Here is a 26764-nt window from a genome sequence, read left to right on the forward strand (position 1 = left end):
ATGAATTCGTGTGCATGCGATTCGTGACGAGCTAAAGCTCGTGCGCGCCTGTGTCGGTGCATATTTACACATACCGACGACGCAAGCAGTAGCTCTGCGCGCGCATTACATGGGCAGTCGACGGAATCGTCGTCGAGCCTCGTGAATCCACGACATTTTGCTGCAGTGTTGTATACGTTAGTACGTGTACGGTGGCCTCGTCAGGGCCACGCACTCATACACATACACGTAGAAGCACACGTATACGTTACAATATACAGACTTACAGAGTCGTGCATACAAGACACCTGTGCAGCCGTTGCGCTCTGTTTGGATTCGCTCGCGGGCCGCCGAGGCTCAAACTCCGAGTTCCACGCCAACTTCCCAATGTCTCCGCGACAGCGCCCTCGACCACGCGTGCACATTTGCTACAGGCTATACAGTTCATAATAAGATCTGCTTCGTGTTGCTATTGACACTGCTTCCCGCAACGATTGCATCTATCTTCTTACTCTTCGGAACTCAGGGAGTCGAGAACGATGTACGATGCATTATGCATTTCGAATTCGATTCAAAGACTTGGGTATGCCGCGGATCACGCCGGCACAAGCCTGCCATCTCCCGTCGATAATGCCAAACTTTACACGCTTGTGGATCGCGCGCATATCCGATCGGAGCAATATCTCTATCGGTATAATAGAACTTGAATCTTATCGCCTCCAACGCCCAAATATTTCAATTTCTTATCAAGACCTTATCACGGCTGCCAAAAAAACGAAAAGACTTGAATCAAATCTTCAATGCAAACAAGGCTCTAATCTTTTACTTGCTTACGCTAATTTGCTCAGAGGGTAGAACAAAAGTGAAAGTTTGGTTTTGTCAACAATATGCCAACGTTCGAAATGTATTCATTCGATTTGAAAGGCATGAATTGGAATGAAAAACTCTTTCTGTAGTGGGCCAACAATTTATTGTAACGAACAGTTGTACGAATAGTTTATTTCGTCTGTATAAATTTAACCGATTCAATTTTAGCGATTCATCGCTTTTAATGCGCTGCAAAGTTGGGAATTAATTCTCAACTCAAGGAATAGTAAATTTTTGTAATTATTTTTAACTGTCCAAAATAATAGTCAACAATTTTGATCGTGTGAACTGATTTTTCGTTTTAATTCATAGATATATTCAATTATTGATTCTAAAAACAAGTTTATTTACTTTTTCAACGAGAAAAATATATTCTAGTTTATTTAAACGAGATGTTTATATCTCAGGTAAATTTTATCCTAGTAGCTAATATACATAATACAAAAATCGTTTATTATAATCAGAGACTATACAATGACGAAAAGTAAAACTCATTTAGCGTCGTAAGATATCATTCTAAAAATTGCTCGTCTACCAATATCACGATCATAGTATAAATTTAACAATCCCAATACAAGTTAAGATAGCGATTTTATAGGTATACTAATTTAACTTTGATAAATAATCATGTCTCAGCTTCAAATTGCTAAGCTTTAATTTAGTTTTAACCCACAACGTTAAGTGTTTGAAGTTGGAGTTGATCGGGTACTATCAAAATGAAATTGTGCACAAATTCGCGAAAATAACCTAACCTGAAAAATTTTACTACATCATAGAGCATTACATATATCGCTCCTGCACAATTGACACTTAGTATTCGCAACGCGAGTGTTGTCTTTGTTTGTGTCAGTGAGTTGCTACCTGCTACTGCTACGAGTGACGACGACAAGTGTAAGATCGACGCTTAATTTTTTTTATCATCACGATAGATTGTGACATTAGAACTGATATGTCACCTGCGCTTTTAAACTCTAGTACTTGATCTGAAGTGTTAAACGTAGTATCATTTACTTATTATAATTGTAACCTTACTTCGTACGTAATGTTGCATCATGTAATGAGTAATTCAATGATGGAAATTTGAAACTTTAAACGAAATTTGTTTATTTTCAGAAAATGTCGTGGCTTTTCGGCAAAAAAAAACATCATCGGGATTCCCCGACAGAAACCCCAACAGAAAGCGAGCCACCTTCCGACGATTACATATTCGTTGAAAGGCGACAACAAGACCCACCTCCTAACGTGACACCTTACCCAGGGATGTATCCTTCTCTGCATAATATAGGTAATCAACCTGCGACGTCATACTCCTTGCCTAATCAAGTAGCAGGTCATCATGTGCCTAAACAAGCCTCTGTAGATAATCCGGCAGGAGATATTAGTAATATTCCTTTCAGATTTTGTCGAGAATTGGAGAGGAATATGAATGAAGATTTGATAATTGATAAACTAAGATTAGATGAAATAGAATCTTTTATTAAGCGTATTAATATTAAGGACTACGAGTATACATTCAGCCTTGAAAGAGACATCATCTCCGAGTTAGACAGTCAAAACGAGGAAGAATAATTTGCTCTACCGTTTATATATACATACATTGATTTTTACACCTGTGATTGTTATATGAACACTTATGTTGCAGTGCTTACATAATTTAAAGTTATGAAGAAGTAACTACTTGTAAACTATAACCTCTTCTTGTACACATGAAATTGTTCGTTTATCTTTGTATAAAGTATAATATATTTATTCTTTTATAAAAGCCTTTGTGATTGCCATGCATTATTCACTTGTGAGAGATTACAAACAGCCATTTATTTACATAAGTATGTACATCAAGATTTTTTAAATAAAAAATTTTAAAAATAATTCTTAATAAGTCTTTCAAGTCAATGTACATAGTAAACTAATAATAGTAACTATAACTATAAATGGAGCCCAGGTTTTGACCATTGCTGAAAAACTAAATGATTTGTATTAATAATCATGCAACTTTCATCATATTGCAATTTTGAAATATTTTTTTGTCAAACTTACCTAACAAACTTGCCAAATATCAGCATGTACAGAGCTAGCTTGACCATATTCCAATTGACTAAGTTGTCATAAGACATTAAATTCAAAGCCCTTGCAACGTGTGAGTGGCAATTATCACATAGTAAATTGTGCTAAAAATTGATTATAATTAGACTTTGTATATTCAGTACACATTGAGTAATGTCAACAAATATTATACCATTCTTCCTTTATAAATTTCACTGGCTTCGTGTACAGCTGAATCCCAACCTTGTACTCTACCCTTAGCCTTAGTATAATCAAGTTGCCAATATCGTGTAGGCCATCCAAATGCCATGTTATCTTCTGAAACATGATAGGGACCAGCAAAGTCTCTTATAACTCCACCAGAATTAGCAATACCCATATGTCCGATGAAAGGCAACAGGTATCTAGAATATAAAAGTATCATACTTTAGCTAAGTTGCACAAGGAAAGGTAAACAAAAGTGAAATTGTTCTTTACGTTAGCACAGGAATCGGAGTCCATACTATGCAAAATGGATACCGCTGCCTCGAGGGATCCACATTTAGGTCCAAAATCGGAGAAGTCATATTGCTCTGCATTTTTGCTCGATTCACATGTAAAACTCAGCTTGTATTTCAAGTAGGACGCTCCAAACTACCGGGGCGACTCGCTACTCGCAAGGTTACTATTATAATCGAGTCTCAGCTCCGTAAACAACAGGTTCGCTGTTTATATCGCGAAAAAACGTTACAGACTCTCGGCGTGTGTCGATTCAAACAACCAAATTCCGAAATGTCACGCACTTATTTAAGCGTCGTTTTTTCGTTGTTTTTCAATTCATTCGATCGGCGAAACGTCAAGTTTATTCACTCGCGTATATATTATGGTATATATCATCTGCTACGTATATATGATGTAGTATTGTGGTCGTCGCGACGCCGCCGCCGTCGCCGCCACACCGCTGCTGCTGCTCCTGCCTCTGTGTATTAGGATACGTGCTATGTGTATGTACCGTCGCCGATCAATAGCTGCAGTGTACTGCCCTCTGTGGCAGACTGTTAATTGACAAAACGTGCGGAAATTCAAATCGCTGCACGTAAGGCAGCATTTAAACGTTGAAAAATGTCAAAGAGTTTCATTGTCCTTTTAATCGAGTAGAAGCAGCATCGCGATGTCGCACGTTTTTCTTAGAAATCGAGGCTATAGTAGCCGCTCAAGTTCTCAAGACTGTGAGATAACAATGAAAAAATTTGCCACGAGTCACGTTAATTCTAACTGCGTAATTACGTTACGTATAGTGAGTCATTTGAATAAGTCGCCACTCGCATTAGTGCGTAGTGTATTAATCGAAAAAAGTGCCTTGTTGACGATGTTTCGTAGCAAGTAAGACTTTGAATTCAACATGAATTATTGAGTTCATATTTAAATTATGGACCAAAGTTCTTCAAATAATTACCGATGATAAATTGTAAAAATTAATCGAGCCTCGACCCGCATTCTCTGCAGGCCTGCACACGAGAAATACGTCGCGTGTGACTTATCATTCAGGTACAGGAGTATTTATCCGATTAGGGCGTTTGTTCGATGTCCGGCGCGCATCTTCGCAATGACTCTGATCGTGGAGGAGGAGGCAAGATGATCGCTTCGACCGAGCTATCATAATGTACTCGACGCTCGCGAAAGACTGCTTACTTGCTCGTATCGTACATTTAATGCGTAGAGGATATACCGCAGCACTGGAGCAGTAGCTCCTATCGTCGTAATCTATAAATAAAACATTCAGCGCTTTTATACACACACAGACACACATACACACGTACACACGTACATATAGACGAGCGCACGCGTAGTTCGAGTACATTACGGCGGGACGCCCACACCCTGCCCCGTCGAGACCATAACGTTATGTACCGCGTGTACACATTACTCGGCACAATTTATCTTACACATCCGCGGCAGCTGTATTATGAAAATTCTCTCACGCTCATTATACGATTATACATTGTGCATTTGTATACGAATAGCCGCGGATTGCAGGTCGAGAGTAGGGCCTGCTCTCGTAATAAGTGGTATAGGGCCACAGACTCTGTCGGGAATTTCACGTTGACATCCAATAGGCTGATAAAAATGTCATTCGTCAACGCGATGGCACGCATTATTTTTCTGCGAGGCTCTCTTATCGGCGACGTGCTTCTATCTACGATACGCAAACTCGAGACTGTGCGAATTTCACCTATGGCGCGATTTATATTCTTATAAAAACGGTGTATGGTATAAAGATATTCTAAAATTGAGCGGCGCCGTAAGACTATAGCGAGGCAAGAAAGCGAGACCCACTCGAGACAAATCGAAAGCTTTTTATGATATGTTTCAATGAACCCGTACGTGTATATGTATACTATATGCGAATACATTTATTGTGCTATGTGGCCTGTATACTCGATTCTGCAGTATGTATATACCCATAATTCCACATCGATTACAAGAGCTAAATAATAATGGGCCACGAGTAACTAAGCACGCCTCGTATATATTTACGTTATAGGCAGACGTGCTGTCATAACTTTCCATTTACTCATGCCGCAGACACCAGCCGCCGTCGTGTGCACGCTGCATGTTTCCGGAGTAAATAAATAAACAGATCACCTACGATTGTGTTTATAGAGAGACCCACACGCGCGCACAGAGACGCAGAGACACATTTTCAGACGCGCAGCTTATACATACATGTCAAGCAAGAGTGCCTGCTATGCGCAATAGGTAGTCGCGCGTGGAAAATCGAAGACTGTCCCAATGAGAGAGAAAGAGAGAGAGAGAAAGAGAGAGAAAGAGTCCCGCTGAGTTGTACGGTAGGCATGTATAGTGCGCGCACGCCAGCCTTAGCGAGTGCATCGCGTACGGCCGCCGCGTCGTAGAGACGACGACGCAGCTACTGATTTTCTACTGCTGCCCGCTACGCTCGTTCGTCGTGTTCTGCCGTGTTTTCCTTTCTCCAGCGAGTCCCAGTGTTTCTTCGACAACAATACCAGTCAAAACTGACAGTTTGTACGTTGCCGTAGTGCAGCCTATACCTGCCTGCGCTTTTCGAGTGTGTATGTGCGTGCGTGAGTGCGTGCTAGTGACTCGATGACTTTCCAGTCGGCAGGACAGGTGCGCTTGTTTTTTATGTGACAAACAATTCAAAATAATGAAAGCGACAGCTCGAAATGCTTCTCCGATTGTACACATAGGTAAGCTCGCCGAATTTAATCTTCTTCGCTTGACTTAACACCTCGAACGCCTTATGCACGACTCGTAAAAGGATGTACAATAATAAGTACATAGCTAACACCTACGAGTTATAAGTACGCTCGACAACTGATGCCCCTCAGCTATGTATATTTGAGTAATTGAATCTTAAGGAGAATTGTGAGAGTGGGTGAAAGACGGACGGACGAACGGACGCATGAGCTCTGAATCTTTGATTTGGACAATCAGAGCAAATACTAACGTTTTTTAATAATATAAGTACTTGTAGATGGGTGTACTTAATTTTTAAATTGCAATGTATGAGGGAATAAGATTTAAATCATTCAAGGTTATGCATATGATAATACTAACAATTCTAGAAGAGCTTACATATATTTTTGTCCACTGCTTAGTATTGTATTCGATGTAGAATATGTTTTTATGATTGAGTGCTACTGTAACATGAATCATCGCCAATTGAGCTCTTGCAGCTTTTATTCTGAAGGTGATGCTTTATCAATGTTATACATGGTTTTGTTATGCTTCATGTTCTATTCCATTGTTTTAACTGAAATGAATATTTTTACTATCTGTTACTAACATTTTATTTTTCTTATATTTAAAACCAAAATTTTCAACATATTTTGGGCCCTCATATATTTTTTAGAATAGCCAATGATTGAATAAGTCAAAAACAAAAATCTAACCAGATCATGTTCAATAAATAGTGCAATTTATGCTATAAATCTTGTAGACAAATGTATTTGGAAAAAAGGTGTCACTGACCTAATATTGCTTATTAGAATGAAAGTGCTGTTTACTGATAATTAACGCAGTCAGTGTGTCACAATTGTTTAAATTGCATACCATTTAGATACATTCATACTATTAGTACCATCCCCACCGTAATGAGAGTTTGTTAACACTAATTTAATTCCGTTGTTATACAGAATGGCCCGAGGTCAGTTAAAAGATTTGACATCCTGGATGGTGGGCCTTATTCCAGAGCCATTCGAGACCAAAATGTTTGGCTTCAAAACGAGTGGCTCAAGTACATTTTATACTGATTTACATATCACAGATGACAAGGATGAGGATAAGCCTGTCTCTAGTGATAACGACAAGACTGCTCAAAGGAATTCAAAAATATTAGAATTACAAAGTGCAGCTAGCGAAGATGGAAACTCACAGGATTCTGATTCTCTTGGAGGAACAGAAGAAACCAACCAATTTCCTAGACATTCCTTCCACAGACTTGCTAGTTTTGGTGGCTTTCCAAGATTTAGGCCTTTTATTATGTCAACATCAGCTTCTGCTGTTCACTCTGAAGATAGCACAACTAAGGAAACAATGTATGAGGCTACGTTATCTAATATGTCACACAGTGTTTTGGAATATAGAAGCAGCAGGTAAAATTAAATTTTTATAATGTGTAATTTTTATAATTTTTATAATCACAAGTAATTACAAATTTTTTTATTTTTATAGTTATGTGGTCACTGAAAATAGTTTTCATGATAGCTATGCTAACAGTGAATCTGAAAGTGATGAAGAATCAGAAGAAACTCGTTCATCTGAAACTGATTCTGCCATTGTAGCAGATCATGTTGATGATTTAGTAGCAGAAAAGAAATTACAGGCTAAAAAGAACTCAATAGATGAGAAAACCAAAAAAGCCAGACACATTGCCCATGAAATACTATCTACGGAAAAAACCTATGTTAATGTTCTGTACCTCATAGACCAGATATTTCAGTTTAGGGTTGATCAAGAAAATAGAGCTCATCCAATGTTCCCACCAGACACCGTTCAACACATGTTTTCAAATATCAAGTCTATTTATAAGTTTCACAATGACTTTTTGCTGCCTCAACTAGAGGAAAGAATAAAAGCATGGGATGCTGATCCGAGAATAGGAGATATCATGAAAAATTTTGCTCCTTTTTTAAAAATGTATACTGAATATGTTAAGAATTTTGATTATGCAATAAATCTTATAAGTACCTTGCAACAAAAAATTCCAAGGTTTGCAGCTATTGTAAATGAAATACAAAAAATGGATGAATGTGCAAAACTTTCACTTGCCCATCATATGCTTGGCCCTATCCAGAGATTACCTAGATATGAGCTATTGTTGAAAGATTATTTAAGGAACCTTGTTAAAGATAACCCTGATTATGAAGATACCAAAAGTGAGTTTGATCCTAATGAATCTTTTTAAAGACTTTTTTGGATTTAAAGTCTAAAATTTAAAAAATTATTCTATTTACAGAAGCTTTAGAGTTAGTTTCAACCGCAGCTAATCACACGAATGAAGCTATGAAGAAAATAGATAAGTTTAAAAAGCTTCTTGAAATCCAAGAAAGTATTTACGATTCTACCGATCTAGTCAGTGCGACGCGTGAGCTCGTAAAAGAAGGGAAAATCGTTAAAATTTCAGCAAGAAGCGGTGATCATCAAGACAGACATATGTTCCTAGTAAGTTAATGAGCAATAAGTAATAAGTTGACATAATATACAAAATCTCTTGACAATTCGTGATATTGTTTTGTATTAGTACAATTTTTGTTTGTTTGTGTTCTAAAAATGAATCATGTTCCAAGCAATTTGACAGCTCATTACTACCAAAACTGCTTCATTAAATAACTCCTACGCATGTCTCATCCTTATTTATAACAACATGAAATTTTTGTTTAAACAGTTTAGTGACATGCTGCTGATATGCTCTCTGCGCCTTATACCTGGACCTCTGTATCGACTGCGTGCCAAATTCATGATCGAGAATCTGCAAGTGATCGAGGGTGACAATCTGGAAACTGCCAATACATTTTATCTGCGCGACGGAAATAAAAGCGTGGAGCTTTACACGCACTCGGCGTCGGAGAAAGCCGCCTGGCTCGATGCTTTGTTCGAGACGATGCAGGAAATAATGCGCCGCAAAGCCAGCCTGAAAGTCAATGGCTCGAGCTCAAGCGACAGCAACGGCAACGCCAAATCGGTATCGACAACGGTCAAGGCTGACGATGTAACGCGCTGCATGGTCTGCGAAACAGTATTCTCCGTTATGAAGCGCAAGCACTCCTGCCGCGCTTGTGGCATTGTAAGTTTAAACTCTTGGACTCGCATCCCATGCACTTGCACGAATTCACAATTGTTCTATATATAAACCCTCGCATACACGTGTGTGCAGCCCACAGCGTACGCTTACGCGTATTCTATATCCGTAGATCGGCGTTTATTCTCTCTTTGTGCTGCGGCCGGCCATCGAAACGGATGCCGGGCGTAATTAATTTTTAGCGTTTATTACGCTGCGTGGCTAAATTTATAGAATATTTTTCAATTCGTATCACCATTCAAGCACTTTGGTATGTTAATCCAGATTGTACGAGGTCGAAAGTAGCATAAACATCGCTCCCAATTCAAATCTTCCATTTATTCACATTATATAATTTTAATCTTTAAATACTTCGAATACTTGAGATTTGATTTTTCCTTTCAAGATCGTGTGTGGAAAATGTTCAAACCAGAAGCTCATTTTCGAAGACAACAAGAGTATGCGCGTCTGTCGCTTGTGTTACGCGGCTCTCACACAGACTTTGGGTAAATCAACGCCTGCACCCACCACTGCACCGGGGCTGCTTCAAGTGTCAGCAGGTGCAGCATCCGTCCTGTCAGGCTATCTTTTGCTCAAAACGCAATCCGGGAAGCATTGGACGCGTCGCTGGTTCGCACTTCACAATGATTTTGTACTCTACACATTTAAATCGGAAGCTGAGATGGCTGCACTTACGGCTACGCCCATGCCCGGCTTTACGGTCACGGATGCCGACTGTCTTGATGATGATGATCCTCTTCACACCAAGGATAGAGTCAGAGCCATTAAAATTCATCACTCCCGCAGATTTTATTATTTGCAAGCTTCAACGGAAGAAGATAAAAAAAGGTAGCTTATTAATTATAGTTTAATCTACATATTCATAACATCATTTTTTGAAGATTATTTCAATCAAAGCTTGAACTTTTTAAATAAAAGGTTCAACGGGTCAAAAATATTTTCATTCATTCATTCATTATTCTTACCAAGCTAGTTTTTATTTCGAATAAATTTTAAGCTTGTTAAAGTTTTAGTCAACAAAGGAAATTCCACTATGATAATTTATATGTTTCTGGAATAAATCATCCATTCATATTTTTATGCCTTGAAAAATATTCTTTTGCAGGTGGTTGGATGTATTACAACTAGCAGCTAAGGCGGAATTACCTGACGCAACAACCGAAGAAGTCAAAAAGACACAACCAGACAGTCAATAAAATAATAATATTATTATTTCCGTAAAAATAAATACGCGAAAGTATTTAGCACTGATATTACAAAATTTAGCCAATTTCCATATCACGTGAGACGTCAAAAAACGCAATATGCGGCGAAGTAGTGCATAAGTGTTGATAGAGTAGTAACAAGATTGTTGATTAAGTTTTTTTAGTGAGGAATGTAGTCCGACGATATTACTAGAGGTTTTCGGATAAACTGATTCTTCAATAGTGTTATGGTGTACTTTATGAAGATATAGCAAATTTGTAAAATTATGCTATAAGATTCACAGTCAATTTTGTATGTTTCACAGTTTATGTGAATAAAATTTAAACTTCTTTGTTAGAATATGTACAAGAAAAAAAACAGCGACATTGGAAATATTGCCGCGTTTTTATATACGTAATTAAAAAATTGAACAAATTTTTAACGACATTTGAAAATAATCATGTTTTGAAGATCTTTTGCGAGAGTTCGACCAGTCGAGTCTTTTCACTAACGATGTCAAAAAGGGCATTTGTTATTTTTGTAATATTATGTTATAATCTATTTGAAATATTATATTTACATCGTTCGATGGACTATAGTAAAACTATATTGAAAAAACTATAGTATTGATAGACTGCAATTGAAATTACGATTCTAATAAAAGATTTATAATTAATGAACAAATCGCGCTAGATAAAAAGTGGTTTAATGTTAAAAAATAGGTCATTTTAGCTTTTGGTAATTATATTAAATGTGAACATATTTAACATTAACAGCAGCTCGCAATTACTGAATTCTGTGATTTTTGAGATGATTTAATTCGTCTCAAGTATTCGCGAAGTGTATAGCAATTTTGATACTTTGCTTTAGTTACATTTTGATAGATCATAAATTATGCTTGTAAATATGTATAACTTTTTATTATATTTAATTAGTTAATGCAGTGATATTTTTATTTATGAAAGTAATGTATTCATTCATAGTGAAATTTATGAATCAGATTTGATCGTGAAATTTTTTTTCGAGAAATGTTCTTGGTGTGTGCAGTAAATATTATTACGCTTTTTGAATTTTTTTATCAATAACTATATGATTATTTCTACAGTACCTAGCAATTGATGTTCCATTGACGTATTTACACTTACGTACAAAAAGAGAAACATTAGAGGAAAGAAAATGATAAAAAAGCGTAATGTTGACTGATAAAAATATATAATATATTATAGTATATTGATATTACATTAAAACATATTTCATCTGTTGCATTTACAAAAGTATGATGTAAGAAAAAAAATGAAATTATATGCATGCATCACACATGAACTTATTCCGTAATCATAATGAACTAAACACAAGCACCGGATATATTTCATGAAATATAAATTCCAAAGTAAAGTCTTTGACGATAATAAATTTGTTGGAGAACAATCTTTCAGTATTCCACTGATTTCCTGATTCCCATGCACAACAACGAAACTCTTTAAAAGGCTCAATAAATAAAATTTTATTTAATTTTTTAATTAGTCGGTTTTATAAAAATTAAAAATAATTTATCAAAAGTAAATTTAGTTAGTAGAGTGGCCAGACAAATTTATTTTCAAACAATATTTTTATAATCATTATTGATTTTCGATTTTTTCTTAATGAGAATTTTACCAGGCGCAAAGAATTACATCGACATTTTACGGTAATTTTTCTTGCTTACAAAAAGTAGCGTTGTTCGCGAGTCGAAATAATAATGATGCAAACCCTTATTTTCAAAATATCATAAAAATATAATTAAAAAATGTTATTATTTTAAAATCACTATACTTTATTTCATAAAAATGAAAAAACGTTTCTGAATTTAGTTTATATTTGATAGTGAAATAAAAAGGTCGTGGTCTCAAAAACATAATCGATTTGGTGAAATATTGAAACGTTTCTACGAATTTTTAGGATTTTGAGAAAAGATTTTGTAATATACGGCTAACTCATTCGTTCATTCATCGTATCAACTAAAAATGAAGAATATTTAAACTTAATTTGCACTAAAATTTTTCGAGTAGTTCTGTAACTCGATTATGAGAAAAGTAAACGTTGCCATTATCTTGTGAGATTCTATTATTCAGTGCACGGATCGCTTCGTGTCGAGGTTCGCTGAATCATTAAAGGCCCGAAATAGCAAATATATACGCGAGTGTTGTAAGAAATTTTTGTATAATCAATGATTCAGTATTGATTTTTCATCTTGAACATCTAAGAAATGATATAGTTATGTATTAACGTTTTGTAAGACAAATAACTTTACTCGTTTTTCACTTGTCTCTCGTTACTCGGCTACGGTGCATCTATTCTCGTCCTGTGTTTGTAGTCAGTATTGAAAAAAACACGATTATTATGATAATAATTTAAGAGTGTATTTTTAGATCGTCGGTACTATATCTATTTTTATCAATAAAATGTTTGTTGTTTTTTTTCTTATGAAATTTTGGACTTTGATAAACAGTTGATTGCAATAGAATACAAAACAAATATTATTTGAGCGAATCGTTCTGAAAATCATTAATGTGTCGGAAAGTTTTTATTTAAGATATTTTTCTCAGGGGTTTTATATGGGTTTCATATGACTGACGAGGCCGCATTGACTTGATATGACTGGTGCCGGAATTTTCGGGGCAACGGCCAAGTTATCCAAGAGCCATCGTAAGATAAAACAGACTGTAACAGTGCACAGTAGATGACTATATGTTCGTGTCGTGAATTTGACCACGTTTCTGCGCCACTATAACTGTTACAAGTAGTTATATTTTTCACTCGTGAAATTTTTTTTTATGCTTACATCATATTAAATATCAGGGTATATTGCCATTCATATTTTGCTATAATTTATTTAACTCTATAATTATCATTTCATTAAAAAAAAGCAAACAAGCTAATCTTAACCTATAAAGCAAAACAAATAAAATTTGTGTATAATCATGAAAGTAGTCACGTGTTTTTGTGTTAACATTAACTATAATTTGAATTTTTACGTTTGAAATGTGATTTGTTAAGTTTGTTTAATTTTAAGAATAAAACAATTTTCTAAATTCATTTTAATTTTAGGATCAATGAATCATACTGGTGCCAATAAGTTTGTACATTCTATCAAAGTTCCAAAACTTTTCAAAGAAGCAACGAAAATTGTTAAAAAAGTTGCTGTTGATGGTGCTAGTTTCAAAAGTCTTACGGCCAACCCAAGACATCCAGTAAGTACTTGAGATTTATTTGAGGTTCTTTGAAAAAAATTATGAGACATCTATTAATAAATACTATTGTAAATAATAGAATGTCCAAGGGATCTATGCATTGGTTTCGGAGACTTTGCGACATAGCAAAGAATTGCAATATATTCTAGACTATTCTAAAATTCTTATTGAAAATCCAAGATTTGATCCTTGGTTAGCAAGAGTATTGATTACGGAGTTATTATGGGGAAAGAAAGTTTTGAAATCCGAAGCCATACCTATAGTAACTGTATTGAGCTACAAAGAAAAATTGCTGAAGGCACTTGAGCAAATTTCCGATGCTGTTGCAGATCCCTCTGACAAAAAAAAAGGTAATTTATACATTTTTTATATGAATTTATTGTAATTTCCAGATAAGCTTCTACCATCAAACCCAATGGTTTTGATAATTCGTAACAACAGAATACAATCAAGACGTCATTCTAGAATAAATTTATTGTCAAAGACTGTTTATAAGTCAAAACAAAACTCTAAAGATAATTCAGAAACTGAGAGTGAAGATAAAAAATCAATTATCATGTCTCGAGTTACAACTGTTGTAAATACTTTCTTTCTGTACAGTTTAGCAATGTTCACATTGCCTTTTATAGCATTTTTTACTGCACAACACATAATGAATACTAAATTCCATGCAGATATATTTGTGACTAACTGTGTTTCTGTTGTATCTGCTGTTATTGTTGTTAATTTGATTATAGGCCTTTATGCTTACAAAGCTTTACATGAGCAAGATGAAGAATCTAAAGGTTCTTCTGATGCTTCTGACCCTGTCAGTGATTCTACTGATAAAAAAACTGACTAGTGCATGTTGATACTCAATGATTTTAAAAATAATGATGACAACATTTTTGTCTTAATTAATTTTAAGAATTAATAAATATACTTAAAAAATTACAAAAAAACTGGATTCATTTTTGTACTAAAATAATTTTTCCTTTCATTTTTACAAATTATTATAGTTGACTTACCCAGATATGTACGTATTAATACATTGTTGATGAGCATTGATGAGGCCTTTGAAGCATTTTACAACGATGGTTGGAACCTTTTGCCAAAATGTGAAGATTACAAATCACATTTGGAAACTTTATCAAATATGGGTCCAGAAGATTATATTCAAGACTTTCACATACCAGAAGTTTTTGCATTTCCTCCAGGAACTAAATTTCATGATCACCCAGGATACTTGAAGGGAAAATTTTTATTGCAAGATAAGGTATAATATTTATTTCATACTTTGATGCATTTATTATAATCATTAGCGATAACATTATTTTATTATTCAGGCTAGTTGTTTTCCTGCTTTTTTACTGAACCCGAAACCAAATTCATGTATCTTGGATATGTGTTCTGCTCCTGGAATGAAAACTACTCATCTGGCGGCCATTATTAATAATACTGGGTAAAAATAATATATTTCTACTTTTAAAATTAAAATTATTTTATATAAAATTATTGGAAATAATTAATTAAAAAAAATAAATTTCAGGAAAATTTATGCAGTGGAATTGCATGAAGGTAGACATAAAACACTGTCTGAATTTGTCAGTCATACTGGTGCTGAATGCGTTGATGTTATTCAAGCTGATGCATTGACAATTACGCCTGAGCAATATCCAAATGTAGAATACATTTTAGTAGATCCCAGTTGTTCTGGTTCAGGTATGGCTAGAATTGAATTCATGAACCAAGATAGAAGAGATCTATTCATTCGTTTGAAAAAACTTCGAAATCTCCAAGCCATGATTCTCACACACGCTCTTTGTGATTTTCCAAACGTTAAGAAAGTTGTTTATAGTACTTGTTCTTTATATCCTGAAGAAAATGAAGAGGTTGTAGATGAAGTATTCAGAAAAGTTAGTGACAAATTTAAACTAGTTAACTTAGAAAAAAAATTGAATGGTCAGTGGAATAATTTCGGGGCTCAGCACAGTAGGTACAGTTGTAGTGATGGGAAATCTTTATATGCTCTTCCTGAAAAAGATCTTTGCAATGGATTTTTCTTAGCTGTCTTTAAAAGAAAATCTAGTGCAGAAGTGGAGGAAAATTTAATTGAAAATGATGAAATTGAAACATGTTTGGATAACCAACAAGAAGATACAAGTAAAGATTCAGAAAAAAAGAGAAAAAATAAGACGAGATCCAATCATCAAGATTATTCAGAAATTAAAACTGATGATAATTTTGATGAATCAGTAATTGATAATACTGAAAAATATGTCACTGATGAAGTTCCTAAGAAAAAAAAGAAAAGAAAAATAGCTGATCAAAATAATATAGAAAACAAAATTGATACTAATTTTAATGATTCTGTAATTCATAATATCGAAGAAGATGTTACTGAAGAAGTTCCAAAGAAAAAAAAGAAAAGAAAAATAGCTGATCAAGATAATATAGAAAACAAAATTGATACTAATTTCGATGAATCAGCTATTGATAATACTGAAAAAGATGTCACTGATGAAAGTCCTAAGAAAAAAAAGAAAAAATCTAGTAAAAAAATCACAGATAACACTACCAATATAAACGAAAATTTACCTGAGTTAAAACAAGACAACATCGTGGAGCATGATGAAGTAACTGTGAAAGATAAGAAGAAAAAGAAAAAGAAGAAAAATGATGAAAAATCAGAAAATCATTAACAACGATTTTCTAAGAAAAACTGAAACTTTTTTAAACATCTTTTTTATACATTTTTCAAGCTATGCATTATGTATGGAAATTGAATACATGACTTAAATTACATTAAAATCGCTGACACGTTTTTTTAACGTATACACCCATACTTTCTCGCATGTACGGCACACACATGCATATTGTTATATGTGAAATACGCGTATGCATACGTGTATGCAGAATGTTCTGTATACTAATTTGGCCGCGCTTTCTCGAGTTTTTTTTATAATAGCTGCGGCTTATCTTGACTTTTCGTTCGGTACATACACGGTGACCGCCTACTACCTCGAGAAAACTCGTGATACCAGTTTTTTTACGCGATAATCCGCATGCATCGCGCACGAAACTGTTAACTAAAGTTTCATATATTTTTTTATATGCATAGTTTTAGAGGATCAATACTTATGAAGACTTAGAAGTATTATTATTATGAAAGATGCATCTGATAAAAAAAATTTAGCACAAACTATACATTTTTTTATGAAACCAGTCGCAGGATTTGATAATTTTTAGTTAGATCGTATTAAAATTGTTACATAATTTAAAAACAGATTTTGAAAATTGAATAAAGGTGAAATTTGTTATAAGAAGTATTTTGCATACAATTTTTAAAATTACAGAAAACGAATATTTATTTTTACAAAAAAAAATCTTTATTTATTTAAGGTTTTTTTATGATCATTTTATCAATAATTGAAAAAGTGTGAGTTATATCGTAGTTTCTCAATCCACATGAAAATAATCTAATATTAATGAAAGAGCCACTCAAAGTATAAAGACTATACATGTGTAAAAAGCTCTTGAACCTGAATTATTCAACTCGAGTACAATTTACAAATGTTGTTGTATACTTTTCATCTCGTTTATTACCCAAAGAGGGATGTCTTTAACTTTATTCACAATGACTAAAAAATTCTTCGTAAATCCGATCTGCTCGCGTGGCAACTCATCGAGCTCGAGATCTGGCGCGTGCCACGCAGTCAGAGCCAAAATCTATACGTCGAGCTTGCAAGCTGGTGAAATGCAAGCGTGGCTCTTTGTGGAATTACGCTGGCCGCGGTGGTGGGTGGACTTCGATCGGTTAGCGCGACGCAGCGCCATTGCACGATCTCCGGAAGCCATATCAATGTGCAACTAATATATGTGTGTGTTGTGTATGCGTGTGTGTGCGCGCAATCACAGGAGTGGTATACGCAAGCTGCGGCGAGCAGTGCAGGTTCGCAGTCGGGGGAGGCGCGGCCAATCGCGTTCGAACGCGAGCTTTCGTCGGGCTTGCGCGACCGCGCCTCGTTCTGCCGCAGCCCAGTCTATATATATGTAGGTACGAGCAGGATGAACAGGCTACTTTGCCGCCAGGAGCCGCTTAATCAGTGCTTTCGATGGCTTGCTCGGCGCTGATTCCGTATGCGCTCGCCTCTCGACGAGTACTCTATATGTTTATATTATATAGCTGCTATGCACATGCCGGTCTTTTATATATATGCAACGCCGTACATCGTAATTGGCTGTTTAACGTAATGCTCGCTGCGGTAATAGCGATCGTGTAATGCTATGCGCACGAGGACTCTGTGCTGCATTTATAGGCCTGCTCGCGTAGCGGCGAACGATCCGAGTAAATAGCGCTAGCTAAAAGGGCTTTGAAGGATCGTAAAGCTCTACGCTGTATGCAAACATTGCACAGACAGATTATATTGCCTCGTGTCGCAAGTTTGCCCGAAAATCGAGAGCATCTCTTTTTGCTCTATTAAGAGATCGACGAGCCTAAATTTTTGTCAAAAAAGACCACACGTTTTCTGTAAAAAGCTCGTCGAGCTTTTCTCCGCGATGATCATTGAATAAATCATTGCGCGTCGCAATAAATCCCGAAGGCAAAATGCACGTAGTGTGCATATGCGAGAGTCATTCGTCGTCTTTAGAAAAGTCGAGCTTATCGCTAGGAAGGCATCTTGCCGCTTGCGCCACAAACTTCCGGCCATGTGTGTAGCTTTCTTCATTTCGCTTGATTGCAGTATGCTCGCCTAGTACAACGACTGTACGGGGTTTTATTCGATTGTAACGTTACGTTATTAAATGCGAGCTATCACCCAGTTGAAACAACATGTTCTACACACGGGTGTTGATGATACGTATTTCGGGGGAAGGAAATTTGAATACTCGAAAGTCAAATGAATTTTTGCTTCTAACATTCATGGCAAAATGTTTTTATTTCCTGGGAATTTGGACATTTTCATCTTATATTTATTTATTCTTTGAATAGTTTATTTACTTCATACATTATTGTTGGTAACTTATTTCAGTAAGTACAGAGAAAATGTTACATCTTCAAATAAGTTTATGCAATTGAGAAATTGATATAAGCAAGCCCAGCAACAAGTCTGAGCGGATCGACGCTAGACTACGCGCCCTAGCGACTAGTGTAATATATAGGTATACCAAACGTTCGTGTGTATGAGTGCAGACCGTAGAGGTTCACTGACCACCATCAGACGTTGGCAGCGGGCAGCGCTTTCGCGAGCCACTCGACACTCTGCTCCTTGTGTACCGCCGCCGCCGCCGCCGCCGCTCCTATTGCACATTACCCACTCGATGCCTGGACGCCAGCGTCGAAAGACACATTATACAGACACTCTCGTATACGCTTTTCACCGAGCCGTGCATACATTGAACGCCTTTTTTTTACTGAATTTCCATTCAAATGACTGATAAATGTGGTTTTATTTGTTTGTTTATTCGTCGGAAAATCGGCAGCGGTGCGAGCTTGTGCCGAGTGTCGGTAGTAGTGCGACGACTCTCTGGGGTTGTTTCGGCAACTCGTCGCGTTGCCAGCGGTATCAGCTGCCGAGACACGTTCAAGGCCGCTTCGATAGTATCTCGCTGCTGTCTCTGCTCTTTGGAAAAGTTCATTATCAATTGTGATGTGTGCCAGTGAAATAGACTATGACACTCTGAAACTGCATTTTCCCGACAAAGTCATTTTTCTCCTCGCATCGTAACGTAAATTGAATCGAAATTTATTTGAAATAATGATCATTACCATAGTGTTCGTCGTAGCAGTTGCCTTAAAGACTTGTCAAATCATCGTTAAGTACTTGATAACTGATCGCAAACTCTCCTTTTTCTTTTAATTTATATATCAATGACGCACACTACCTCATTAATAATTGAAAATTGCTTTGTGATTTTTGAGGTTTTTCTGCGATTTAAACGATAAAAAAATTAATAGAGTGTGAAAGATCGATGGCTATTACGAAGCCAAGCCGAGTTAATCATAAGCGCGCGCGGTCATTAACGGAAAATAAATCCAAGGAGTGGTAGGGGGGCCATACCCCCAAGCAAGCAGGCGCATGCATAAGCTTCTTATACTTTAACTCGTGCTTGCAGAGCTTTCAGGAAGTTTGACTATAGTTAGTTGTTATTTTAAGCAGGGGCACGATCAAGCGCTGTTTATGGAACTCTTTTTTATAATCTTTGGTAAGTAATGCTCTTGCTATTCCAAAAAATAAACATTTTTTCATTTCTAAATAATTTGGTTTCTTTGTTTTTTTCATTGTTTAGACAATGAATAATGATAACTGCGAATCTCGATGTGCGTTATTTTATAATTTTTAATGAATACTTTGAATTTTAGTTTAACCTTAAATTAAAGATATGCCTTCAATAAATTTTGTTTTCGTGCATTCGACTTTTTGGATATCATATTGAATTATTGTAAAGTGTATATTTTATTTAATTACGAACTTTAGAATAAACGATCTAATTTACAAAAGTAAATCAAATATTTTTATTAAGTTTAGATGAATAAGTTTTAAGAATAATTATTCTTTTTCTCAAAATCATTTTCTTAAAATAGAGCAAGCACAATAAACTTGTTACATTTTTTTACTTTAACGACTACAAACAAAAAATTTTTCGAAGCCCAATTAAAAAATTGAGTTAAGAACATAGTACTAGGTAACTTATCAGCATAGCTTCAAAACATTTTAGTACACTCATAAATATACATGTATTTTGCAAGCTCAAATCTGCAAAAAACTTTAAAATTACAGTAATATGGAAATATTGTTAGCTTTCGTCAAAGATTGCATCTTACGTAGTACCTACATCTCAAGTATTTGTTCATGCAAATTTTTATTATTTCAAAATGTTTACAACAGACCACACCACTTTTTCCCCAGTTCCAAATTAAAATATAAAATCAAAAATTCAATTATTGGCTAAATTTTTTTATGTGAAATTATTTGAAAACGAAAATTTAATGGCAGGAGTTATAAAAATGTAAAAATGATATTTCAAATTCAGACATATTTGAAAATATACCATTAAAAGATTGTTATAAGGCCAAGCTCTAAATGCTAAAGGTGAAATACACCTGAGCAAGCTTTTCGTGTAGCACGGAACCGCGCTCAAACTTCATGCCAAGATGCGTGACGAGTGTATATATTTTTACGATTATTTCTATAGTAATTTGATGACCTAAAAAAAGTCATGTTATGTTCACATTGTGACATTTCAAATGGAAATATATTCGTTTTTAATAATCAAGCTTGTTTGAGCTCGGATTAAGCAAGAGATTTGACTTTTGATATATTTCCCATACATCAGATATCAAGTCACGATTAAGAGTGAGCATATAGTAATTTATTGATCTGTTTTTTTAACTGCGCATTCTTATTCTCTTCAATATTTGAATCATCATATTTTGTGAGTTGGCTAATTCATATAAAGCGGCTATTAATCAAACGTAACAAATGTAATAGTCATTTTTTTCCTGACTGTGCAAAAATAAAAGCTCACGCTGTATCATGTTCATTACTTTTGAATGCATTTCAAAGCTCTCGCTACCGCCGTAGCACTTTACATCTTTCTTTATAATTTATAACGAAGATTAGTTTGATTTATCGCGAGGAGAGGAAATTACCTCTGTAGTACAGTAAATCTAAGCGATAAAATGTACAGTTATAGCAGTAACTCAATAAACCCACTGGGCAATGCATAATCGCAAGTTAAATAAACTATCTCGCATTGAATTTCTAAAAATTATAATACTGTTCATTTAACTTGAAAATGCATCGTTTATATTTTTCAGGGTGCAAATTTTGTCGAATAAGTATCGAATAGATACTGTTTCAGAGTTGCAAGACGAAATAATCTCAACCCCGTAAGACATCAGTTGGATTTCTAGGCGAAGAATCCGATACAGAAATAAAATGCAACGGAGCAATTGAGATCCTTCTTTTCACTGATTGATAGTTTCAGCGATACAGCAGTACTCGAAATCGAGAAATCATATTGATAAAGACGAGAGGCGATAGAGACGTTGGTAGCGGTGTCGATAATCCGCTTCTCCAGTCAACTAAGAAATCTGAGCAGCCTGAAGAGAAAAAGGCAATCGGTCGGCCAGACCCTTTAGTAGCGAGTCATGCTAACAGCGAACGGAGCTCGCGAGGCCATTGCACTCGCGAATACGTCAAGTTCCAACGGCACTGCCTCGACCGCTACTACCAATACTACTACTACCAGCACGAGTGGCAACAACAACGCGGCCCCGACCACTGCTAGTCCGTCAACGACGGCATCTACGTCGACGTCGACAACGACGAGCACAACGACGAATGCCAACGGTGAGCAGAAGCAGCAGCAGCAGAGCACGAAAGAAGAAGCGTCGTCGAAGGAGCAGAAGCAACAGACTAACGGCGCTATAGTCAATAAAGCTCTGAACTCTGCCGTGTCCTCGGTGGAGAGCAAAATCGACAAGATGAGCAGCGCCGTGATGATTGGCTCGCCCAAGAGGCAGACCAACGGGCACCAGCCCACGCCGGCGGCTCAGCGCATGGTCATAAATAACATGAATCACAATAACGACAACGAGGATTACGATCCAAGGGTAAGTGTATTTGTCGGAGCTCGCGAGCTTATCGCTCGGTCATCGGTATCACGCCGCGAGCGGAGAATCAAAGGGAATCGATTTTTCCCGCGAACCGTGGCGCGAGAAACGTAAAAATGCGCGAGCGGAAGAAAAAATTGCCAAGATCGATCGAAGCTCTCGGACGTGGACGAGCGCATACACAAAGGCAGAACACCGAAAACATGTCTATTAATCGGGCGGTCCGAGCGCATCGCGATCGAGCTTTTCAACAGGTTCGGTAAAGAATTCGTATTGCACTTAGGAGGGCGTAAAGGGCGCAGTCGCGAGCCTGAGCAAGGCGATCGGCGGCCCTGGCAAAGCTCCAGACAGAGAGCTGGAAGATCAGAGCTCGTTAACGGCCGACGACATGGACGACGTCGAAGAGGAGGAAGAGGAAGAGGACGAGGACGAGGGGGCGGAGGAGGACTACGAGGAGCACCGAATGGCCGGAGAGGACATGTACTACGATTACGAGGAGGAAGGGATAGACGGCGAGGTGGCGGCCGCCATGTCCGAGGGACGACGCGGCTACGACAGGCAGCAGCAGCACAATCACAGGGATCATCGGCTGCACGATCGGGGCGCTGCAGCTCGACGCAACGGGCTGCGCAGTTCGCGGCGCGATCAAGCGGTGGCGCCAGCGGGAGGACCAGCTCGACTCGACTACCCCGAAGCCGAAGCAGCCGAGGCAGGAGGAGGATTCGAGGGAGGCGCAGGAGGAGGCAGCAGCGGTCGGGCAAGTGGCGCTAGTGGCGCGCTCGGCGGTGGCTACTGGAGCTTGCGCCATCATCATCAGAGCCGAGCCTCCAGTCCCCGCTGCATGCCGCCCCCGGAGCAGCAGGCATTAGCAGCTGCTGGAGGAGTAGGAGGAGCTGGAGCGGCTGCCTCGGCGGCCCTGCTCCCGGCCAATGCCCTGGCCGAGGAGGCCTCGACGATCGCCAGGCCCCGCAGCCGCCACGAGCACCAGCAGCTCCAGCCGCCATCCAGGTACAACAATCTCGGCTACTGGCGCGCCCGCAGAGTCACCTTTTACCGAAATGGCGATCCGTACTTTCCCGGCGTCGAGTTCAGGTGAGCAGCTTTCTTCTCTGAACCAAACGAGCTTTTTCACTCGCCAGCTGCGCGACTTATTTTTTATGCGATTCAACGATGGCAATCGTTTTTGCACCATGCATTTAACCCCGTTAACACACATTGACGCGCGCGCACAAACACCTATACCACTGCACGTATATAGCACATGGCGTTCCAGCGGCAACAACAGCAAAATCACTGCACGCAACGTATACGTGTGTATAGGCTCGAGAAGGAGCGAAGAAAGAGGGAGCGAGTGAGAGAGAGAGAGAGAGAGAGTATGTGTAGGAGCGGTTAACCGGACATTTTCATAAAATCAATGTCAATTGTCGAGGGTTCTCTCGGCTTTCATACACGACCGCCACGGCTTCCTTAACTTGCTGCTAAGTACAAACAAAGAACGCCAAGGATCGGTTATGACTTCTTTGATGTATTCCAACGGTCCGATGCATGTCTGCTGGTCGTGCTTCTACGCGAATGCTTTGTTTACTTGGAAAATGACGTGTCGCAGGTTCAAACCGGGACGAGACATCGGCTCGCTCGAGGCTCTGCTCGATCGGCTGTCGCAGCGCTTGGACCTGCCGAGGGGCGCCAGGCACATATTTTCCATGGACGGCGACCGCAAGCTCAATCTCGACGAGCTCGAGGACGGCGCCTCCTACGTCGTCTCCAGTTACAAATCATTCAAGGTAAGCCGCCCGAAGCTCGCGCCTCGCCTTATTTACTTCTTTTTTACTTTTATTACTTTATGATTGAACCCAGTCCTTGCACATAGGCTTACATTTTTTCGGGGTCAGCAGCGATTATCGCGCGTTTGACGTGTGCTAGCCTTAAAGGCGCTCGACAGCCCCAAGGTCGCGAGCGCGATATGCGTGCGACTGTCGTAACGTAAGCTTCGGCTTATCGATTTTGCATTTTGTATACATAGGCCTGAGCTTTTCTTTTGTGTTTGCCAAATAACGACGATGGCACGCTGCGATTTTAAAATAAACCTTCGATGCTTCGGACCACTGATTCAATTTCGAAAACAAAGAAATTTTTTGCGATTCCAACCCCGATGTACGCAGGAATGACCAGTTCCTTTGTGAAATTAAGGGTAATAGCGAATAAATCTTTTCCCACGGACCAGGGTGCATTACTTTGACACTCGAGTATGCATTCAGTTCTTGGTTTCCGACCGATTTTCCATGTCCCATGTGGGTCGCTGTGTACAGCGGCTTTTTTGAGCCGCCGTTTAGAATTTTAAATTCAATGGCCCAATGCGGCGCGCGATCAGCGAGAATCTTTCGCCTACACGTTCGTTCGAATTTTTCTCTCTCGACTAAATGCGCGACGTAGGCCAAATTCTTTATTTCTACAATTTTAAATCAAATCGAGTACAGAGTTGGCTTAAACAGATTTATGAAGCGATCGTGTGCCTCGGCTCTATAAATATTCAAAAATGTCAGCTTGCAATGAGCTTGGCACGCGCTTGCAATGGCGCAAAAGCTCCTTGCTGATTATTATTATTATTTTTTTCTATTACATAAATTGACCCGCAAAAAAGATCATGTAGCCGCACATATCGGCCACGAGGAATTGACAAAGAAAGTAAGTCAGTGAGAAAAGGTAAACGTACGGCCGGAGCTAAACGAGGGGGATTATGTGTGTATAATAACAGTACACACACACGGTACTTACTCGAGACGGCTGGCCAACAACAATTGCGTGCATAAATCTGGCCCAGATCGGCCGCGTGCACGCAACGCGTCGCGCAACGTCCACCCTCGGCTATTACTCGAGCTGGCTCGGCTCGATAGATCAAGCGAACTCGAGCCTTTTTCGCTCCTATACGTGTATGCCTATTGTAAACGCGTTTGTCGCTTCTGTATTTGCATCGTGCGGCTCTTAATTTTCTCGCGGCTTACGAAATTTCGCACAAAATTGACCCTAGACATATTATAAACACGAGTGAAAAATATCTTAAGATTTTATTTTTACGTTTGATCCTTCGAATGAGTTCTTTGCAAGGCTGCGCGGCTCATTGGTTATTTTTAACAGCAATTAAGCCGTGCCAGCGGATCTTATCGGCAAATCATTTCTCATTGTGCAGTAATTGGAGCTTTATCCACTTAATCACGCGCGTATATAAGTATTATTTTTCATAAGAACGTAGAGCCCTAAAAATAGATCAAATGAAAATGACGATTACCTTTTGCTCTCGTTTTTCGCGTAAAAAGTAAACGTCGATTTAACACCAAATCGGCATCCTTAAGCTTCATACGATTGGAATTTAAAATAAGCTATACAAATTATTTTTGGAACATTCCATCGAGGTGACGAGGGAAAAAGCTAAAAAAGAAGAGTCATCAGAAGCTCTGTTTTTATGAATTCACGTGTATAAAGCTCGATCGTGTAGACGGGCGCACACTTCTCCCCCTCTCTCTCTTTTCCAAAAGAACAGCTCGAGCACGTGGTCGGCGAGTCATCTCGTATATATGCGCGCCAAATCTGTACGCTCATGAACTTTTGTCGCAAGTACCCCTGGACGGCTGCATACTCGGACAAGATAATTAGGGTGTCGAAAAAAATTATTTTTCGGGTTGGCTATTCAAGCAAAGCCGCAATGTTATTTCCCAGACTTTACTTTTAATCGCTCGGGTCTTATGGGCAAATTTCAAAATGATAGTGAACGAAGCTTTATTGCGTGAATTTTATCGCACATCTGAATTTCACTTTGGCTCGCGAAATTTATTCTCTTTTTCTCTCTTGCTGGACGACGGTAATGAAGCTTCATTGTTCTGGAAATATCTAGAAAATGAACGCGCGGCCGTTCCGCAATCGAGGCACATTAGTCATATTTATCAGCATACTTGTACAACTCGACGTATAATTACGAATATTCGCGAAATTTCAAATTCAAATACATAAGAAACTTCTGCGTCTGAATTGCGCAAAATATCAATCTCCCTCGAGGCGTATTATGCACTTACTGACCATAATAAGCGTCATTATACGACTGCTCCCGCGTGCACGTAACGAATTCCCAGCGGGCAGAAATATTATTTGTTTCTAATGGATCTGAAGCAGTGGGCCATTGTTGCATGTCGCTCCTCGATGTAGGCGCGAAACACGGGACTATGGCTTCACCGCTACTGCGCCGCAGTTCGTACTGCGAACGCTACGAAGAATGCGAGGAACGCATTTGGCAACTTGTATCTTTTCCTCGGACTTTTTATTGTTTCGTTCTTTTTACGGTAAGGCCGCAGAGTGCAGAATTTTTATAGTGATCGTTATTTTTTTTTCCTGAAAATACTGGAATGCGATCCCGCCCGCGATGGGGTGGAATGACCTTGCGAATATATAGTGGCAATTTACATGCAACGTTGTTCTTTTTGCACGTACTGCGTATAATGTAAGTATACGCGTGGGGTTCGTTTGGGATTTCTCTTTCTCTTTCGCAAA

General features: G+C 38.1%; 6 protein-coding genes across 11 annotated transcripts in view; 5 read left to right on the forward strand and 1 right to left on the reverse strand.

The window, feature by feature from the left end:
* The first annotated feature begins 190 nt into the window (after positions 1 to 190).
* On the forward strand, positions 191 to 2715 carry LOC106658949. Of its 5 annotated transcripts, XM_014381158.2 has the most exons (3): positions 191 to 1082; positions 1159 to 1253; positions 1960 to 2715. In XM_014381158.2, exons 2-3 carry the CDS (start codon positions 1239 to 1241, stop codon positions 2413 to 2415), a joined length of 471 nt encoding a protein of 156 aa, XP_014236644.1. In that variant the 5' UTR covers positions 191 to 1082; positions 1159 to 1238; the 3' UTR covers positions 2416 to 2715. The 5 variants fall into 5 exon arrangements, with proteins under 5 accessions (XP_014236644.1, XP_023318981.1, XP_014236647.1 ...); XM_023463213.1 differs by lacking the exon at positions 1159 to 1253 and having other exon boundaries at positions 192 to 1082; XM_014381161.2 differs by lacking the exons at positions 191 to 1082; positions 1159 to 1253 and adding an exon at positions 1271 to 1444.
* Positions 2678 to 4667, reverse strand: LOC106658948 (transmembrane protein 222). Its single transcript, XM_014381157.2, has 4 exons — positions 3367 to 4667; positions 3083 to 3293; positions 2884 to 3014; positions 2678 to 2809 (listed from the first exon to the last, which is right to left on the reverse strand). Exons 1-4 carry the CDS (start codon positions 3465 to 3467, stop codon positions 2731 to 2733), a joined length of 522 nt encoding a protein of 173 aa, XP_014236643.1. The 5' UTR covers positions 3468 to 4667; the 3' UTR covers positions 2678 to 2730.
* A 403-nt stretch (positions 4668 to 5070) lies between these two features.
* Positions 5071 to 11867, forward strand: LOC106658711 (FYVE, RhoGEF and PH domain-containing protein 1-like). The gene is made up of 7 exons (XM_014380792.2): positions 5071 to 6098; positions 7047 to 7505; positions 7585 to 8288; positions 8369 to 8574; positions 8798 to 9196; positions 9597 to 10039; positions 10317 to 11867. The coding sequence occupies exons 2-7, from the start codon at positions 7048 to 7050 to the stop codon at positions 10405 to 10407; spliced, it is 2301 nt and encodes a 766-aa protein (XP_014236278.1). The 5' UTR covers positions 5071 to 6098; position 7047; the 3' UTR covers positions 10408 to 11867.
* Positions 11868 to 12323: 456 nt separating this feature from the next.
* On the forward strand, positions 12324 to 16828 carry LOC106658730 (probable 28S rRNA (cytosine-C(5))-methyltransferase). Of its 2 annotated transcripts, none has more exons than XM_014380817.2 (6): positions 12324 to 13235; positions 13484 to 13626; positions 13706 to 13976; positions 14625 to 14881; positions 14952 to 15067; positions 15155 to 16828. In XM_014380817.2, the coding sequence occupies exons 2-6, from the start codon at positions 13489 to 13491 to the stop codon at positions 16305 to 16307; spliced, it is 1935 nt and encodes a 644-aa protein (XP_014236303.2). In that variant the 5' UTR covers positions 12324 to 13235; positions 13484 to 13488; the 3' UTR covers positions 16308 to 16828. The 2 variants fall into 2 exon arrangements, with proteins under 2 accessions (XP_014236303.2, XP_014236304.2); XM_014380818.2 differs by having other exon boundaries at positions 12324 to 13175.
* A 4932-nt stretch (positions 16829 to 21760) lies between these two features.
* LOC106658476 (suppressor protein SRP40-like) lies at positions 21761 to 23321 on the forward strand. Its single transcript, XM_023463161.1, has 2 exons — positions 21761 to 22225; positions 22509 to 23321. The coding sequence occupies exons 1-2, from the start codon at positions 21761 to 21763 to the stop codon at positions 23319 to 23321; spliced, it is 1278 nt and encodes a 425-aa protein (XP_023318929.1).
* LOC106659021 (echinoderm microtubule-associated protein-like CG42247) overlaps positions 23077 to 26764 on the forward strand; it is a 29452-nt gene continuing 25764 nt past the window's right edge. Inside the window, exons 1-2 of the mRNA XM_014381291.2 lie at positions 23077 to 23317; positions 23832 to 24009. Of these exons, the coding sequence (XP_014236777.2) occupies positions 23929 to 24009 (81 nt within the window). The 5' untranslated portion in view covers positions 23077 to 23317; positions 23832 to 23928. The remainder of the gene's footprint in view (positions 23318 to 23831; positions 24010 to 26764) is intronic.

Source organism: Trichogramma pretiosum, unplaced genomic scaffold (assembly GCF_000599845.2).
Source record: "Trichogramma pretiosum strain Unisexual culture from Peru unplaced genomic scaffold, Tpre_2.0 scaffold28, whole genome shotgun sequence".
NCBI classification, from domain to species: domain Eukaryota; kingdom Metazoa; phylum Arthropoda; class Insecta; order Hymenoptera; family Trichogrammatidae; genus Trichogramma; species Trichogramma pretiosum.